The sequence below is a fragment of the Lycium ferocissimum genome, unplaced genomic scaffold, assembly GCF_029784015.1.
Source record: "Lycium ferocissimum isolate CSIRO_LF1 unplaced genomic scaffold, AGI_CSIRO_Lferr_CH_V1 ctg7419, whole genome shotgun sequence".
Classification (NCBI taxonomy): domain Eukaryota; kingdom Viridiplantae; phylum Streptophyta; class Magnoliopsida; order Solanales; family Solanaceae; genus Lycium; species Lycium ferocissimum.
In genome coordinates, this window is record NW_026726777.1 from 22,699 (window position 1) to 42,896 (window position 20,198).

Here is a 20,198-nt window from a genome sequence, read left to right on the forward strand (position 1 = left end):
TTCATAAATAATTAAAGATATTTTATACCTTTTAATTATTAATTTAATTTTGGTCTACTTATTTTTAAGGCCCGTGTCTTAAAAGAATATGTCCAACAATCGAAGCCCAACTCTAATAAGTAGTAAGCATAAGGGTAAAAACCCTACTATCTCTTTTCATTTTACATTTCTGATTTCTGCCTCAGCCTAAGAACAAGAGAATTAAGCTCACGTTTCTCACAAACTCACGAATACGTACTCACAAAGTGAAGGCTCTAGAGCATCCTCAACTCCTCAAGTACAAGACTGTCAAAGTTTGAGAAGGTTTGTAAGAATTTGTTTCGAATTTTAAGTTGTTTCCTTTTCTGTTTCGAATTTTTACCTTTATTTTTTCTTATCCGAATGGGTCCTAAACTTCTAATATTTTTCAGATGAAAAGGACAGAGGTTGAAGATTTGGAGGTTCCTAAAGATAGTTCAGTAACACTAACATATGTTGTAACTCAAGCACATGGTAATGCTCCTAATACTTCTTCCGTGCGTAAACCTCCTAAAAAGCAGAAAAGAACTACTCCTTGTAGTCGAGACTCTAGCCCTGGGGATAATGGTAGAAAAATATCTGAAATTTGAGATCATTATACACAGTTTACTAATAAAATGGGGGAATTGAGGGCAAAATGCAAGTACTGCCCCAAAGACTTAGCTTGCCCTTCTAATTATGGGACTTCCAACCTTTGGGGACATTTGCTTAACAAGTGTGAGAAATACCCTTTTAAGACCATTGATAGGAAGCAGACAACACTCAATATTAAACCTATTAAAGGAGGGGGACAGGGAGGTTTGTAAAAGGTTGTTTATAATGTTGTCGAAATTAGAAGGGCCATTGTCGAGTTTGTTATAATTGATGAACAACCATTTAGAGTCGTTGAGGGGGAAGGCTTTAAGAGGCTAATGGCGATTGTTTTGCCTAATTTTGAGTTACCTTCTCGCATTATGTTTTAGACAATGTTTAAAAAATTATGAAGAAGAGAAACAAAAGCTTAAAAGGCTTGTTAAAGTTCAACGTGTTTGTCTTACTAGCGACACATGGACGTCAATCTAAAATTTGACCTATATGGTCATTACTGCTCACTGGATTGATGATCAGTGGAATTTGCAAAAAAAAATTCTTAACTTTTTTCAAACTCCAGATCATAAGGGTGAGACAATTGCAAAAGGAATTGAAGCTTATTTGTTAGATTGGGAGATCGAGAACAAATTCACGGTGACACTAGATAAGGCATCAGCTAATGATGCTATAATCTGGTACTTGAAAGGGAGAATTAATGATTGGAATGGTGTCATCTTGGGAAATGATTTTTTACACGTTCAGTGTAATGCTCATATCTTGAATTTGATTGTAAAAGAAGAATTGAGTGAACAAAATGATTCCATTTCTCGGGTAAGGCGTGTTTGTGAAATATGTTAAGTCTTCTCCTGCAAGATCTGCTTCCTTTAAGTCATATGTTGAGAAGGTAAAACTAGACACCCATGGCCTTTTGAGTTTGGATGTTGAGACGAGGTGGAACTCTACATACTTGATGTTAAATACAGCTGTACAATTTGAAAAAGCCTTTTCAAGAATGTATATTGATGATCATAAGTACTTTAACTATTGTCTTGAATTGAGTGGAACGGTCGTGCATCCATCTTCGGAAGATTGGAAGAATGTGAAAGTCTTTCTCAAGTTTCTTGAGATTTTCTATAAAACCACTTTGAAGTTTTTGAGTACTTTGCATGTTACTTCAAATTTTTTCTTCCATGAGCTTTTTAATCTTCAAAGCATAATTGTCCAGTATTCGAATTGTAGTGATTCAATTTTGACTGATATGGCTAGGAAGATGAAAATTAAGTTTGATAAATATTGGGGTGATTTTGAGGATATTAACATATTGTTATTTTTTGCCGTTGTGTTGGATCCTCGCTAAAAAATGAAGTATGTGAAGTTCCTTTTTAACAATTTTTATGATCCTTTGGAGGGAAATGGAAAGTCTACTAAAGTGATGAACACTTTATCTCGCTTGTATAATCATTATAAGAATTCTGTTTCTGGGATTTCTAGTGAAAATATTGGAGATCAAACTAGTGTGATGAGTCAAATTGGTGCAATGAATAGTTCTGATGTGTGGCAATCGCAATGCGAGAAATTTCTTGAAGATGAGAATGATGTTGATAATAAGTCTGATCTTGAAAAGTATTTGCTGAATGATCTGGAGAAGATTAAGGATTTCAATATCTTGACTTGGTGGAAATCTTCATCTGAAAGATATCCTATTGTCTCTAGGATTGCAAGAGATGTGCTTGCTATTCCTACGTCTACTATTGCCTCGTAATCGGCTTTTTTTGGTCGGATACTTGATTGTTATCGAAGTTCTCTATCGACAAAGACAAAAAGCTCTTGTTTGTTGTCAACAATGGTTGCGGTCAACATCTAAAGAATGCAAGCTTGAAGATCTTTTAGAAGAAATTCAAAAACTTGAGATCGCTGAAAAAGGTAATTTTACATAATTAACTATATGAATATTTGTTTCACTTGCTGCAAATTACTATCTTAGAAAAATAATTGTTGTTAAATTGTAGTTGCATTTGAAACTTTGAGCTTTCTATGGTATTTTAGCTAATTGTTGCCATTTAATATGTGTTGCTACACTTTAACAATCTTACATTTAAATATGTGTTGCTCACATTTAAATATCCGTTGAAGTTTAAGTACAAATTTATGTATCAAGAATATATTCTTTTAATTGGAAAAAAGTGATGCGACCTCCTTCTTTAGATATATAACATGTTCATTAACGTCTGGTCTTATTTTGGATCTAGTTAGATTTTGAAAGAAAAAACATTTATATATTTAGACTCTGCATAAAGGACATCACTATCACAAAATTGACAATTAAAAATTATTGTAAGAATTTATCAAGAAAATCATGGTAAAAGAATTTCACATGGACTTTAAAAATATTCTTTAAAAGGAAGAATGAGAGTAAGTCAATATAACTTTATTCTCTCGTAGGTAAATAAATTTTTTCACATACAATGGCTTGGGAAGTACATTTTCCTTCAGGTGAAAAGCAGGAAAAAGCTTCTTTCTCAACATGTTGTGTCAAGGTAGGTAGTATAAGGAAGACTCACCATCAATTCCTTTTGCATTACTCGGCATTTCTGTTGCTGTGGAGGATTATTTTTCCATTTTGAACCTAGACAACAAATGAGCTCAAACTCTACAGAACTGACCTGATTGGAGCATCCAATAGTTGGCATTTTACTAAATTGTTGCACTTTAAGTTTTGGGCAAAGTTGCTGCTATATTTGTTGGCTGAGCTACTATACTTCTATGTTTTTAGACATTTAATACCTAATATCGTGATTTCTTTTGCAGATTCTCCGGGCACTGTTTTGAGCATTGATTAGTTTGGAGCTTCACTTCGGGGAAGATGGTCGAAGTACTTTTGATTATATTCGGATTCTCTAGTTAGTTTAGTTTAAGTATGTAATTTTTTTCTTTTTAATGGACAAAGTTGTTTGTATTTTGGAACCGCCGTTTGACTTGTTTTTTTGAATCTAAACCGTGTTACAAGTTTGGTCCACCTGATTTGCCATCAGCATGTCTTTCCCTCAATATGCAGCAAAGTTCGCCCTTGTGGGCCATGAGCAAAAAAGAGCTTCACAAGAAATTTGAAGAATGTAGAGAGAATATTTGAATTGTCACAGCTAGTCATAAACCGAAAAACCGAACTAAACCGGTGGTTATTATTTTATTTGGTTTGGTTACGGTTTTACACATTTAAAAATCGACTAAATTTGTTTGGTTATAGTTTTAACCAATAATCGATCCAAACCGAACCATGAACACCCCTATATATCTCATATATACGGGTATATCATATATATGCACATATATATATATATATACATACGCATAATAGGCGGGTGCATTAATAAGCAGTATATATATATATATATATATATATATATATATATACATACGCATAATAGGCGGGTGCATTAATAAGCAGTATATTAATGCATCTATGTATATAAAAAAAATAAAAATGCGAATTAAAGAGTAAAATAAAAAAAAAGATTGATTATTAAATAAATTAATTAAAGCTAAATAACCAATAAATAAAAGCAAAATCCGATTGATTTTCACAAAATTATGAATTCACAAGTATGGCCTTAATTGAATTAAACAATGAATTTGTTATTTCAATCATGGCCCTTTTACTAATTAATTTGACTATTTCAAACGTAGCCACATAATAAGCAAACTCCAAATATTAACCATAATTAATTATGATTAATTGGAAAATTGTCCACATAAATGATTGTGCAGAAATTAAAATTCGGGGATAGAGATGATTATTTTATTTTAATCAAATCAATTTCCTTAAATTAAAAATGGGATAAATATTTGCTGATTAATTTCTGATAATTTGGACAATTAAATTTTCTGATTGGAATTAGTAAAATGCATTTGGATAGTTTATAAAACCATTTTGATTTGATGCCTTTTTAGAAAAAAAGAAATGAAAACATATGTTATCCCATTTAAAATTCAAGTACTTCGATAAAATTAAAACAAAAAGGTCAAAAATTAGGTGTCAACACCTTCCACATCATAACCATATGGAGAGCACGGCGCATTCGTATTAGGATAAGAAGCATGATTCATTGTATTTCTTGAAGTAAGAAATGGATAATCTCTTCTTCTTCTAGGGTGACTCCTACTTGGTCCAATCCACACATTTATACCACTTTGTTTAGAATAGGAAGTATCATGAGTCAATGTACGTGAATAACCTCTAGAAGATTCTTCACAAGGTTCATGCTCAAATTCACTATCTTCACTGATACATTCACCACAAAGCACATAACCATAAGGTTCATATTCATCATAACTTCCTAATTCATGCAAGTCTCCACCAATTGATTTATAATGTAAGTGTGAGGAAGGAATATACCTCAAGTCGCCTCCATGTCCATGGTGTGTAGTATGAGACTCTTCATAGCTCTCGTCTTCGCCGTAGGACTCTTCATTAAGCTCCTCTACTCCTTCATGTTCTTCATGAGACCCATGAGATCCACTTGTTTTATATTCAGCTTCGGAGTAGTAATTCCCACCATCATATTGGTCATGATCAAATTGACCATTGTCGGCTCCATAATCCCTATACTCATCATGGTCATAAGTCACACCATCTCCTTCACAGCCTCCATCACTATCATAGTCATATCCTCCATTACTAGAGGCATAACTCTCCACATCATCACCACACAATCCGAAGCTATGGATGACATAATGCCTTATATCTCCTTTCCTTATGACTTCCCTTCTTGTACCTACAAAACGAGCAAACACGATTAGTAGTAAAGTTCCTCACGTCACTCGTATTTGTACTCAAGCTTAGCACTCAACCTAGAGCTTCTTCCGAAGTTGGCAATGAACCGCTAATCCAAATCAATTCACAAGGTTGCTAATCTTTGTGGAAGAATAGATTTTTGTTAATTGAAAGACGAACGACTCAAAAACTACCAAAAAGAGGCAAAGAAGTTTCAACGAGGTTAAAACGAAAAAAGCTTGAAAGAATTGGTACGAAAAGAATTCGGACTCAAGAACTAGTTATCAACAAGTAAGAATCAATTACTAGTTGTTAATTAGCTAGGAGAATCAAAGAAATAAGAAGAAGAATAAGAAGTGAGCGAACCTTTTCCAAACACTTAAAGAAATTTGGGAAGTTTTTGGCCAACTTAGAAATTCGGAGCTGCTTGCATCATTTTTTTAAAACGCACGTAATTTTTTTGTACAAAGCTCTGATTGACGAACGGTTTGTTGTTTTGGAAAGTAGACTCGCTAAACTTGAATTTAGATAGGTTATCTGTCCGTAACTCCTTATACACATGAAGATATGCCCCTCTAAGTGTTGAATAAATTCACTCTCTGAAGTTGGGCCCCACACGCCCATGAGGCCCGACTGGGCGTGTGTCAGGCGCGTCACTGAGGTGGCTGCCTGTAACGACCTGTTTGGTCGTTCAGCACTTTTGGACTCTTTTTCGTTAAAATACCCTTTCCGTAGCCTTAAATGGTATTCTTAACTTGTGGGAGGAGGGGCACGGTTATATATTGATGGGTAATTTTTTTGAGTATATTTATTTCTAGGAAACATGTCCCTTAAAATTAATTATGGTATTAGTATTGGTTAGAAATGCACTTAATTAGTAGTTTATTTTCCACTTCGTTGGTAGTCTCCGTATGACACTAGTATACGAATTAGTGGTTCAATCAATTTAAGAAATTAAGTGGAAGGTTTTCTTATTTTAAATAAATGAAGTGGGCAAGCCACTTTCATAAATAAATGAAGTGGGAAAGCCACTTTCATGATGTTGCTGTGAATAAGGGGCATAAAGGAATTAAGTGGAAGGCTTTCTTATTTTAAATAAATAAAGTGGGCAAGCCACTTTCATAAATAAATGAAGTGGGCAAGCCACTTTCATGATGTTGTCAGAATAAGTGACATAAAAGAGGAATGTATGGGGAAGGTTTCTTTTTGGCTTACACGTAAAGAAGGCAAAAGATAGAAAAGAGAAGGAATCAAAGTAGGAAGTTATGAGATTTCTATTCTAACTTAGGATGTGTTCTTGCATTATACATTTATTTCAAACGATTTCCTATTGTCCCATTTCCATATATATGAGTAGGGTTTGACATGCCATAATATTGCATTAAAACCAAATTAGAGCAAAAGTGACTGGACAAACAACAACAAACAATTGAAGGCTTCAAAGAGCTTAACTAAAAGCTCTGTATTTGGATATTTTGATTTTCTCAAGTTATAGTAGATGGGGTAGCTGGCTATATACCTACACATTAATTTATATTATATTATTGAGGTAGAATGAAATCAAGTCATATGGTCTTTTGCACGAACAGGGCATTTGGCTATTTTGAGAAAGGTGACAAGACTAGTGGATCATTATGGCAATTGATGATTAAATAATTGAACTTCTATTTGAGATAGTCATTGAGCAAGCTTATGATAAATGGGTGTATGTCTAATTCCTATATTTTTCTAGTTGGCGAAAGGTGTGAAAATTTGCATAGTAATTGATTCATACGTTTTTCTTTCTTTTTGACACCGCACAAATTGTAATCAAAAACTTCTTTTTATGTTTTTCGTGTTTCAATTTCAATTCTTATATATAGGGTCTATGTATCTTTTTATATTAAGTGTATTGGATTATATGTGTATTTCCAAATCCATGGTATTTGAATTACGAAAAGTCAGATTTTGCCCGATTAAAGATGTTGGAGTAATTAAAGGTTTCGAGTCCTAGTCCTAAGAAAGGAGAATCAATGATTGAATAATTTATTTATGGATTAAATTGACCAATTTTAATAATATATAATCCTTAGATAATGGGCGAAATTATTTTCTTCAAATAAAATTCCAATCTTGCCCTTGTGGGCCCAAGGCCACTTTTGGGGTGCGTTTTTGGGTTTCGAATATAAATATAGCAGTATGGGTGTCCTTAGAGTCGTATTCTAACGTAGATCGCATATTTTATAGATTTTGATCGTTCAGAGGCTCTACGCAAAGGGAAGACATTAGTTTGATTGTTCGTGGCATCCGCTCGGCATTGAGGTAGGTTACGGTCTACTTTAGTTAGACTCGATTAGAGAACGTATGTAGTTGTAGAAAGTGACGGACAAAATATAGGCCTTCAAGCGTGAAATAGAGAGTAAATTCCGGTTAGTTTGGCTTTGTTACTTGCTATGTGGGCTTGTCGCCATATGTGTTATTTTCTCGTGAATATCACATAGAAGTATCTCTGTCACATACTAGCTCCCCACACCATGTGTAAAGGAATGGTAACATTAATATGACTTGTATTGGTTGACTATATATTGGTGATATTGTTGAGACTGATATCATGCATGACATGTCTTTTATATTATTGTTGTGATGATTGGTGAGGTGAGTGATCGAGAGACTCCGAGGTCTTTGCCGGAGATTGAGAGTGACAGAGAGACTCCGAGGTTTTTGCCGGAGATTGAGAGTGACAGAGAGACTCCGAGGTCTTTGCCGGAGATTGAGAGTGATTAATAGCCTCCGAGGTTTCTGCCGGAGAGCACGAGTGGTACATGGACTTCGCGGGTCCCCCATGGGTCATGACTAAGAGGCATTGCCATAGCATGTGTGTACGAGAGTGGAGTGTGAGAGGTGACTATTGTATTGCATTGCATTCATCCACTCATTTATTTGGTCGATCATTTGGTGAATTATATCTCGTTTTGCTGATTTCATGATTCCTTTACACCTTACTTGTATATGATACGTGACCATACTCGTTTGCTCTATGTGCTACTTGTTGGTTTCGACTTCTTCGCGTTATCTAATCGTTGTCGGCCTATGATGCTTACCGGTACAAGTGTTGTACTGATACTATTCTTGCTCCACTTTTTGTTGAGTGCAAAGTACGATCTCAGCTCCAGTTCTACGCCCCGTGGCTGATACGTGAGGGTGACATCTTTTAGTTATTCAGGGTGAGCTATCTGTCATCCGTGGCCCCTGAAGGACCTCCTCTATCTATTTCTGTTTTTGTATTCGACAGACAATATGTAGCCTTCGGGTATTTTCAGACTTCTATTCCGTCCTATGTTAGCGCTCTTTGTACCCTTTGACCGCATTTTTGGGGTTGTCGTGACATTTCTTGTTATGATAAGTATTTAAGACTTGATAACTTATTCTTAATTAATTTTCCGCTTATTTAACTTGTTATTAGTAATGTGGTTCGCCTACTCGAAGGGATAGTGTAGGTGCCACCACGACTCGCAAATTGGGTCGTGACACTGCCGACGTGGCGCACTGACGTGGCAATTTTGATTTTTTTTTTTTGTTTGAAAAATCAGAAAATTGGACTAAATATTTATGATTTTTTTTTTATACTTACGTGGGCCCACAAACACTTTTTGACCTCTTGACTTGAAGAATTTTGGGTCAAACACTCTTTTGGGTCTTCTTCTTCACTATGAAGATGCTTATGAACTTGAAGAACATCCAACTTCCAAATCACCTTCAAATCAACTCGTTTTTTTCACCAAAATTCGGATCTAAGCTCCCTTCAACTAGGAGAACAAAGCCCAACACCAATTGAAGCCAATTTCACATTCAAACACCAAGACCCACTTTGAAGATTCAAACCTTCAAACTTCAACAATGATAGAATCTTCAAAACACCTCCAAATGCTATGTAATTTGAAATTTAAGGATTTTTAGTATCAAGGAACTCAAATTTGACCTCAAATCCACCAAAACAACAACAAATTTTTGGATTTTTTGTTTTTGGAATGTTGAATTTTAACTTCTTCTTTTTTCAAATATGAAGAACCTAGGATTGAGGATTGTAGAAACAATATTCTAGCCTATGCTCTGATACCAAATGATACGACCCGGCTTATGGAAGACACAAATTCAAACAAAAAATACGCGAAAATAAAGATAATGAAAAAATCAAGGGATGAGAAGTGAAGAAATTGGGATGAGAAATAAAGAAATAAAAGCAAGACCCAATTAGTAAAGGAATTATAGGCAAACTTAGGTATATGAAACTTAAACCCTCCTAATCGATTCCTACTAACGAACCTATACTATTTGATAATCAACCAAGAGTAATTCAAATGAATCCACAAATGAACAACTCTGTTGAAAATCAATGGAAAAGGGTTTCATAGCCGATAATGAAATCCACCATGATTAACTATCACTAATCACTAGATTAGCACTAATTCTACCAAACAAACTATCACTCAATTTAGAGTATTCATCTTCATTCAACATAATCTAAGTAATGAAATAACTATTTATACCACTAGACTAAAGAAGACTAGGCTAACTATTACAAAAATACCATTAATGAAGTAAAGGCCTTGCTCGGTAGTCTTCTTTAGGAATGATGACTTGAATTTCAAGAATAGCCTCTTTGCATGACTAGCCACCATCTTCCACCTCCATCTTATCTTCACTTCACACGATCAAGCAATCATCCATACGTTAGATGCTCGATTTGAGTCGTGTGTGCTCCTCGGGATCGTATCAACTTACGACTTATTTTGAAGATCTAATTAGAAAGTAATGCCAATGCATATAAATAGTCTTTAGAATTCATGACTTATTTTAATTATCTAATTCAAAACTAAAAGAATAATTTGTACATAATATTCGAGTAATTTGCGATTTTCACCCCTAACGTATGCTCACTTTTGTGACTTACATCTTATCCTATCTTTTTTAATGATTTGCACCCTAATCTCCTTAGTTCTTTTCAAAATCATAAAAGTACCCTTTTTCAGTTATTTACAAGGATAAAATAGAAAATTACATATAAGAAAAACAGAAAAGTGATTTAAATAAAAAAAATAAAAGCAATATTGAATACCAGACATTTGCTCCTCCTTCTCCATTCAAAGGCACAATCTTCCCGTTTACAACTCTACTTATAATCAACGTATGATAGAAGTAAGAAAAATCAAAACATATTAGCAATAAGAAAAATCAAACTTGTTTGACTACTTTCATCGACTCCAAAGCAGAAAAGTCTCCTTCCGTCAAAACTTCCAAAGACACTAAATCTCCTTATTTTTTGTATTATTGTTTCAGCCATTGTCTATTCTACCAACACATTGAGTAGTCATGGAAATTACATGAAAAACAATTATTCAATTTCCAGTACTCTTCGTGCTCTTTTTATACTTTAGTCTCAACATTAATCTCTGTCTTGGGGTAGCCACCATTTCTGCAGATAAATCTCTTTCATTTGGCCAAATAATTGGTTCTTCCAACTAGGGTAGTTTGGGCAGAAAATAGGGATAAACCACTTGATTATGGTGCTGCTAACTTAACAATTCTTCAAGGCGACCTGGTTCTTCAAAAGGAACAATGTCTGCTATTCAATATTCCTTTTATTTATTTTTAATTTAAATCACTTTTCTATTTTTCTTATATGTAATTTCCTATTTTATCCTTATATTAGTTGAAAAAGGGGATTTTTTATTTTTTTTGGGTTTTGCAAAGAACTAAAGAGATTAGGGTGTAAATCATTAAAAAAAGATAGGAGAAGACGTAAGTCACAAAAGTGTACATTAATTAAGGGCTCAAATTGCAAATTAATCGAATATGAAGGAATCCGCAATGTAAGTTTATATAATATGATAATGACTCGCCTAATTCTACTTTAAAACCAACCATGCATATTGCCCACCTTCTATACACAAAATGAATTTCCCCCATTTTGCTCAGTTACGTGTCAAGTCGGCTCCTATACCGCTAGTAAGACATTATGAGCACCAAGGCTAGCAAGACAAGTGAACGAAGCTGTTATAAGCAATAGTGATCAATACAATGGCGAATGAAGCACATAAACAATGAGTTCGATTGAATTCGGTATTTCTGAAATGAAGTATATAGATATATAAGTAAAAAGTTACTATGTACATTTTCAAAAGAAATAATATTTTGAATCCATAATATCAAAAGTGTGATGGGTTTAGTGACAAAAAATTAAAGGCTGAACTCATGAAATTAAAGTCTTGAATCCAGCTTTAAGTGAATACATTTATATATCACAAAGACAAAGCTCTCTCAGATTATCTCGCAAAATAAGTGTCACGTCCCAAATCGAGCAACGTACGAGCACCTACCATTTCCCGCCAGCTTGGTAGACGAACCCTTTCCTAATCATTCATTCAACCACAATAAAGTTATAAAGATAATCGAAATATAAGTCTCAACATAGATAATAATAAGGATAAGTAAATAAGTGCGGAAGTAATACAACAATCCCAAGCAATCTGGTCTAAGGCCGTACAAGAGCCACTACTACAAATACTACAAGTCTAAATATAAATACAAGCCTGAAAATGGAATACTGTCTCAGATTATCAAAATAAGACAAGTTGGTATCAGAGCCCTAGGTTACCTGGTCTATAAGTACAAGAGCATGTCTAGTAGAGTCTTGCGGATGGATATGATGAGCTCCGTGCTTATCTGCAATAAGCTATGGGACATTTAGGAAACTTCAAATTCTTTCATTCTTTCATGCTACTTTATTGAAATTGGTATCTGGAACTTTCGAATTGGTATTTGATTCATTTATATTCTCTCACAGATGGTGAGAACACAAGCTAAGATTGTAAGGGACAAGGTGCCCGAGCCCGCTATTAGGGCCGGCGCTAGAGGCCGTGGAGCTACATCGGCGAGAGGCGTGTGCGAGGTGGCCCCTAGCCCCCGAGGTCATGTTTGACCTAGTATTTCAGGCGAGCATGATCGGCTTTCTCCAGAGCATGCCGAACGATAACCGAGAGAGAAGCTAGGTGGGAGAGGTATAAGGTGTACAACCCGAGACCCCGAGGTCATGTTCGACCCGATTTTGAAGATGACACCGGGCCCGTATCCTCCTTCATCTCGATGCCCAGCATGCCGTTGATTATGGTCCATGTGTGCACTATTTGATAGATTCCGGTGGTTTCCCGTGTGATAGGTGATATCACTCATGTTCATACTGTACACATTTGGATCGGGTTGTGTATCGCAACATATATTGGACTTATATTGGATCGGGTTGCACGCCACAACATATATTATGGGGACGCGCCCCGCCGGGATCATAACATATTTTATGGCCCCGCGTATTGAGGGTATATTTAACCTTCCCCCCGAAGATTGTCTCTTATGGAAACAATTTAACTTTATAGATGATTTACAGCCAACACAAATATCTAAGGCTTGTCTTGGACCACACATTAAAAGTCTTCCTCTTATTTCTTAAATAGTTTGGGGATCGGATCCCATCACACGGATTTTGAAGATGGAGCCGCCAAAGTTCTTCGGCACGCCTAGCGAGGATGCATACGAGTTCATTATAGATATGCATGAGATTGATTTGAGGAATTATGAACATCATGGAGTCTCACCATAGGTTATGATTCGGTTGTGATTATGTGTCCATGTGTGGCACCATTGATAATGATAGATTCTCGTGACATGTGTCCATGTGTGGCACCATTGATATTAATAGATTCTCGTGACATGTGTCCATGTGTGGCACCATTGATATTGATAGATTCCCATGACATGTGCCCATGTGTGGCACCATTGATATTGACATATTCTTATTGGTATAGATATCACTCATGCAGTCATACTCATACATTTGGATTATATGATTGAGGTATATATATATATATATATATATATATATATATATATATATATATATATATATATATATATATGACGGGTTGCGCGCCGCAACATATATTATACTTATATTTGATCGGGTTGTGCGACGCAACATATTTTATACATATATTGGATCGGGTTGCGCACCGCAACATATATTAAACCTATTTTGTCCCGAAAAGATTGTCCCCTTTCCATATTTAGAAACAATTTAACTTTATGAGATCAAGATTTATGACCATTTTATGATAAAGACTCCAAGCTGCCAAATGGCTTCATGGGTCCACTTGAGAAGGTCGTAGGAACAACACAAATATCTAAGCCTTGTTTTGGACTACACATTTCAAAAGTCTTCCTTTATATCTTAAACTTTGTGCCAAGTCAAAAGAGGACAATGCTTCTACTTGATGTTGTGGCAAGTTTGGGACGGAGAGAGTATATATAACGGATCGTTAAGCTATGCGCCGCAGCACAAAGTGAAAATAGTTATGGATCACGGGTCCCCCATGGGTCATGACTATCGAGGCATGGAGGTATTCCACCCAGAGTGTGTGTGCGTATCATTGCATATGCATTCATCATTATCATCTCATTGTATCTATGGATCGAATTCATGGATCGTACTTGTGGTTGTGATTGATTTGAGGAATTGTAGGAAACATGGCAGACTTGTGTTTAGGTGCTTCACCATAGGTTATGATTCGGTTGTTGATCTTTCGGTGTTTGTGATACTATTCTTGGACTGTGTTGATTGATACTTGATTATGAGCATGATTATCTTTCAGACTCTTTCTTTATATATGTGATTATTCCATAATGGTCAAATGTTGTCATGATAATGTTAGTATGATACCTACCAAGATATAGTGTTTGTATATATATATATTCCTTGCTGCATTCTTTTATGAGTGCAGTGTACGTGATAGGGTCGACTTCCTCTCCTCATGGCTGATTTCTCGAGGCTTTGCTGATGAGCATCCAGGGTGAGCACATGGACGGATCCGCAACCCGGATGCCTCTTCTTATTTACTTCTCTTATTTTGATAATCTGAGACAGTATTCCATTTTCAGGCTTGTATTCATATTCAGACTCGTAGCATTTCTAGTAGTGGATCTTGTTATATAGTTTTATCGCCTGCCTTTTAGACATGTATTTATTCCTTGGGATTGTTGTATTACTTCCGCACTTATTACTTATCCTTCTTATTATCTTTGTTGAGACTTATATTTCGATTTTCTTCATTACTTTATTGTGGTTGAATGAATGATTTGGGAAAGGTTTTGCCTACCAACGATTTCGGACGTGACAATAAGATAAGCATAATGCTTATGAATAGTCATTATCACTTCCAACTAACAACAACAATATACCCAGTGTAATTCCACAAAGTTGTCATTCTCACATCCAACTCTACAAGAAAAATGTTTGCGAGGGATAGCTAGGTAATAGACATTTCCTTGGTAAAAGACAATACAGAGAAATTAGTATCAGACTAAAGATATTGAAGCAAATCACTCAAATTACTTAAAATTCAGTCCCATGGTTGAAAATTAACAACTGCCTGGTGCCCTTCACTTTCCTTGACCACATATATCAGAATAAAAGGCATTGTTCCAGATGAAATTGCCTTGCCAATCCCTCAGATTTACTATTTTGAATGCCAATAAGAAACCACCAAGAACAAGGTTACCTAGCAAGATATTGCAACACTAGTTTATAATGGAATCAGCAGTTCTGTGGGAAAAAAATATATAAATGAATCATAAATTACTGTGTTTCGTGTTACACAATACTCAATTATCAAACAATAGGTTTCGCATGAAGATGATAAGCTGTGTGCTGCAGCCACAAGGAGCAATACTACTTGACCGAAAATTCCTATCGCAGAATATATATATATATATCATGGAGACTATCTTACAGAACCATTTGGAGGAATTTTTGGTATGGCTATTTGTTAACTAGAATCGCTAGCCTAAAGTGCTTAGAGTTACCAAAGTCAACATTTCAAGTCGTGATTCGAATAAGATAAGTAATAGAAAAGTATACTAACGTGTTAGAATTAAGTTAAGGAAAGAAAAGAACCGAAGACTTTTGTAAATATTATGTGTGTAATTCTCCTAATAACTTGTGCCATTAGTTCCATAAAAGAAAAAAAAAATAATAAAACCGAACACAGTTAGATTGTGTATGTGCCCGCGCCTTCTTTTCTCAATATTTGTGGAAAACTTGAAAAGGGGCCAACATCTCCTTTCGACATAAGTGAATCTGAAATTCGATATTGCTATCGCCTATGTTAGAGAAGATACAAATAATATTTAGAAAATTCTCAGTTCTTTTCTTTCCTTAACTTAATGCCAACACGTTAGTATACTTTTCTATTACTTAATTATCTTATTCCAATCACGACTTGACTTTAAATTCAAATGCTATGATTTATTTGTTGTAAATAATTACTATATACGTACCCGCGCGATGCGTGGATAGTTTCAAGGGAAAAAAGAGCGTAGATAGATAATTGTAACAATTTAGACTTTAAGTTCTAATCATCTTGAAAATTGCTAACATTAAGAATTTATACTTACACTGTAACACAACATGTTAATAACATGTAAAAAGTTGAACCACAAAAAAATTGAATTCATCTTAAAAATCATAGTGATGCCAAAGATTCAATTTTCTAATTTTCCTAATATCACGATTATCATGAGGTTTTCACATCTACACAATTTGAAATAAATTTGTTTATAATATTGAAGATTTCAAATTGTTTAGTTTCAAGCATTTATACCTATAAAATAGAAATAGAACCTGCTTTTACAATTCTAAATAAAGACAAGCATTTAAAACATCTTGTTTGTGACAAAAATAATTTCTAGAAATAAAATAAAAATCTGACATTTAACTAAATATATTCTTAAGAATCACTAACGACTTCAAGTATTTTCTAATGTATCTGACGGGTCATTGAAGTCATCGAAATCTAATTTTCCGCAGATCAACTCCAGCAATATAGCTGCATATACTAAATCAAGCCCTCAACATCCTAACCAAATTTATATACTGACAAAAAATTAACTTAAGGATTTTAAAACATTAAAGGATTAAACATTTTATTTTTCAAAATTTTACAATGTGTGTACCTTTGGTATCTCTTTGTCCATCCCATCAAAGATAACTTTAAGACACACTTGGAAATTGGTATGACAATAATGTTACGTTGATATAATTGGAGTAATTAATAAGGCAACACTAAAGGAAAAATAAAAATTTAGTAAACAATATTAATGTCTTTAACGAATTAACTAATGATGACCGGGGAGAAAAACCGTACTGATATGTAGAACAATCAAAAGCCAAACAACATAAAAAGAAGTGTGAAGTTATAAAAATACATAGAATGCTTTCGCTTCTTATTCAAGTTTAGTACCCCCTCAATACAGATACAATTTCTCTGTGTTAGAAAGATTCTAAACTTGCAGAGACTTGGTTTAATCAAATATCTTATTATCAAAGAAAAGGTACATCGCTTACTCCTAGTAACACTATTGAAGCATGGTTGAAGATTAGAAGATAGATGAGATCAAAGAAGTTCCAAGTGTGTGTATTATTCTTCATTAGAAAACAACCCAGTTAGTGCTTCTGTATCCAGTTTCTTGTAACTATTAGCCACTATACATCATTTTCTTCCGAACCTTCTAAACGACTAAGAAATCCACAATATATGAGAATTTACACAAAATACAGATTTAAATAAAATCAAATAGAATACGTACACTTCTAGTTTAAACACTTTGAGTATTGAATGTCTGTAACGAATACGCCTTTACACTTCCTATGTCTTGTAGTCGTAGACAGACAATTCTCAAACTCTACCATTGAAAAGAAAAAGAGAGGAAAGAAGTCCTAAGTCCCAATCTTTTTTTGTACTACAACCGCTAAGTACACTTAGCCAAAGGCCTTGGTACTAACACGGCAGGACATGGCATTTTCATATACATGTGCGAAATAGATACCCATCACAAAAACACCTTGTGTACATCATTATGATGCGTATATAACAGACATCTTTTATTCTACAGTATGTGCAAAACACACAAGCATCTTAATCATGCATAGCACCCAAAATTATCATCATAAGCTCATTCGAACTCATCATTTCCTATGTTGTAGGAACTGTAGTCATCAGCTTAGTAGGCAATTTTTACCATTCCATAAACCACAATATTTGGAGTAGTTTAGGATGAAAACCTGCAAAAGGCAAGTATATATCAATAAATGGAAGATTGAAATGGAGGAGCTCGAAAAATATCTATTAGTGAGGAATTCGTTCGGTTTGTGATTCAGCTAATCAAAAGTACCGATGCTTGATGCCTTGCCTTGGGCTACACAGCCATGACTATAGTTTGTGAGATGTACACACTAAATATATGCCACCAAACGATATGCAGTAACGCATATGTTTAATTAGAACATCTATCCTCATGGAAATTAGATCTCTTAAAGTGAACTTTTGGGCAAGAAGAAAATATATGAGCATTCATCAAAAGAAAAGTTCAAATTCATAGAGATAAAGATATCTAAATCAGTAATCTCTTAGAAAAAAAGAATTAGAAGTACTATTTTCAGAGAGATTCAGAATTTAACCTCCACCTGCAAATAGAATCGACCTTTAAATTGTGAATATCCACATGTATATGGAAATGTCATTTTCCGTTGTGTTGGTACTAAAGCCTTTGGCTTTGTGTAGTTAGCTGTCAGTAGTACATAAAAGATTGTGACAAAAACTGTCTCAAAACTCAGCATGTTGGGCTCGTACTTAGCATTATCATTTTGAGTTTTTCAACTCCTTGAATAACATTCAGTTGCCGGTATTGATTTTCAAAATCATGTCCATCTATACATATTGGTTTAGACCAACCTGATAGAAAAGATGGAAAAAATAGTCACACAACTTATAATATCTTAGGTTCAAATGAACTAAATAAAGAGTTGAAAGTCTGGTTGTACAGTTTAGCTAAAAATAACTAAATAAATGACAACCTCAAGGAAAACAGATTTGAGACATTCAAATCTTATATCTGCATATGCACAGATTTGAGACATTCAAATCTTGTATCTACATATGCACATAAAATGATCCCAAAACACTACAACAAAACACTCGCAACATAAAAACTTTAAACAACGCATTTTAATATTGAGAGCAAAAAAAATTTAATATTCAGATTGCTTCATGTTACAACATCCTGGTACATTCCACTTAGATCTAAGAAGCAGAGTAGTATCTATATTAAGATATCATACAATGATTTATGCTAGGCAAAATCCTTTTCTTTTTTTTTTTTTGGTTTCAATAAGTCCTATCAAGTTTAGAAGAAGGATACAATTTTTTTCCCTTGTACGTAATTTTAGCATCACTAAGTGTTGATCACTGAATGATAGTACTTATTACCTTCCCTAAAAAAAATCAAAGAAGATATTAACTTACTCTTGAATTCAAAAGCTTGCTTGCGTACTTCCGCCAAATAAATTTAGAAATAAGCCTTACGGGAGAGAATCTTCTCCCAAATGGTGGATCTCGCCCAAGAGAAAGTGCCTCCTATCCAACAGCGTCTTCTTAGTCTTCTTCACTATTCATCGAATGAGGCGGCGCATAAATCAACCATGTAACGAATTAAGGATAAATTAGATAGAAACTTGAGAAACCATACACAATAATAAATATTGACATCCATTCATTTAATAAAATGCCCATGAAACTAAATAGTAGATTCATAATAGACATTTGTTGGTGTGCGCGGATATTGACATCCATTCATTTAATAAAATGCCCACCAAATAGTAGATTCATAGCAAACATTTGTTGGTGCGCACGGATACACTTTTATACCTCGGATCGATCTTTAAAATACTGCTTGACTTTCCCAAATGAATCTCCATTGTATTCCTCCACCGCTTCCTCAAGTGACCGAGCAAGCCATGGACCGGATATTATCTGCATCACAAGATTACGTAGGAATCTTATATCACCAACATTCCCTTATACTTGGAATGAACAAAAAAAGGACTACCAACAATGTTAACTGAAAAAGCTATTTGAACACCAAGGGAGTAAGAGACATCAGTGAAGCATAAATTCCAGACAGACTATCACAATAAATCAATTACTATTAGTACTATATTAATAAAAACACTCAACATACATTCTCAAAATTTAAATCTTTTAAGGAACACCCAAAGTTTGATTCACTGCATGTCCACAACGCAAGTACGATTAAGAAAGGAAACTAAAAACATGAATGCAAATAGCCAAAAGTTAAATGCAACCTCTTCTGGCCTAGACTTTCCCCCAAAAAAATAAAGAATAAGTAATGGTTTGGAAGTTCCGGACCATTATCCGGATTTGGTGGAACCAAATTGTCCCTACATGTGTTACTTATATTTTATTTTATGTCTCTTTTTAAAGTTATAATTTTACCAGTTGGTAACTTCCCAATTTTAAAATACAAAAATTAGACATTTTTGCAGTTATAACTTTACTTGGTAACTTCCCAAGAACGTGTTTTTTATGCTTATATTTCTGAAAATAAATTTGTTACAAAAAAGATCCAAAAAACGTGTTTTAGAAATTTTTAAAGTTTTAATGCGTGCATGCGTGTGTTTGTGAATTAGTGGGGGAAATGGGGTAAGTGATGTGCATCGTGTGATTTTTATTATTTATATATATGTGCATTTAGGTTAGCTTTTTTTTTTTTTTTTTTTAACTTTTACTCTTTCAAAACAAATTGAGAATTCTATATCTCATTTCAATTATTTACAATGTTTATTAGCAATGTCCTAAAATTGTGTGGCACCGGTTCCATCTTTGTTGCCCACTTTCTTTCTTTCTTATTTTCTTTGTAAACCACCTTCTCTTTTTTCTTTTCTTTTTCCGCTTCA

At 34.4% G+C, this 20,198-nt stretch overlaps 1 protein-coding gene and 1 long non-coding RNA gene across 3 annotated transcripts; one reads left to right on the top strand and one right to left on the bottom strand.

The window, feature by feature from the left end:
• Positions 1 to 635: 635 nt before the first annotated feature.
• On the top strand, positions 636 to 1,945 carry LOC132045636 (zinc finger BED domain-containing protein RICESLEEPER 1-like). The gene is made up of 3 exons (XM_059436218.1): positions 636 to 816; positions 1,169 to 1,419; positions 1,493 to 1,945. The coding sequence occupies exons 1-3, from the start codon at positions 636 to 638 to the stop codon at positions 1,943 to 1,945; spliced, it is 885 nt and encodes a 294-aa protein (XP_059292201.1).
• Positions 1,946 to 16,979: 15,034 nt separating this feature from the next.
• On the bottom strand, positions 16,980 to 20,198 carry LOC132045639 (uncharacterized). Of its 2 annotated transcripts, XR_009412492.1 has the most exons (5): positions 19,587 to 20,198; positions 19,150 to 19,254; positions 18,748 to 18,881; positions 18,076 to 18,177; positions 16,980 to 17,507 (listed from the first exon to the last, which is right to left on the bottom strand). It is a non-coding gene; the product is annotated as an uncharacterized LOC132045639 (long non-coding RNA). The 2 variants fall into 2 exon arrangements; XR_009412491.1 differs by lacking the exon at positions 16,980 to 17,507 and having other exon boundaries at positions 17,523 to 18,177; positions 19,587 to 19,943.

What these genes read in the sequence shown, in the direction of transcription:
- LOC132045636 (XM_059436218.1), top strand. Translation starts at nt 636, where the DNA reads ATGGGGGAATTGAGGGCAAAATGCAAGTACTGCCCCAAAGACTTAGCT. An exon ending in TAAAGGAGGGGGACAGGGAG is followed by an intron (nt 817 to 1,168) that starts GTTTGTAAAAGG and finishes TTCAAACTCCAG; the next exon opens with ATCATAAGGGTGAGACAATT. An exon ending in AAAATGATTCCATTTCTCGG is followed by an intron (nt 1,420 to 1,492) that starts GTAAGGCGTGTT and finishes TATGTTGAGAAG; the next exon opens with GTAAAACTAGACACCCATGG.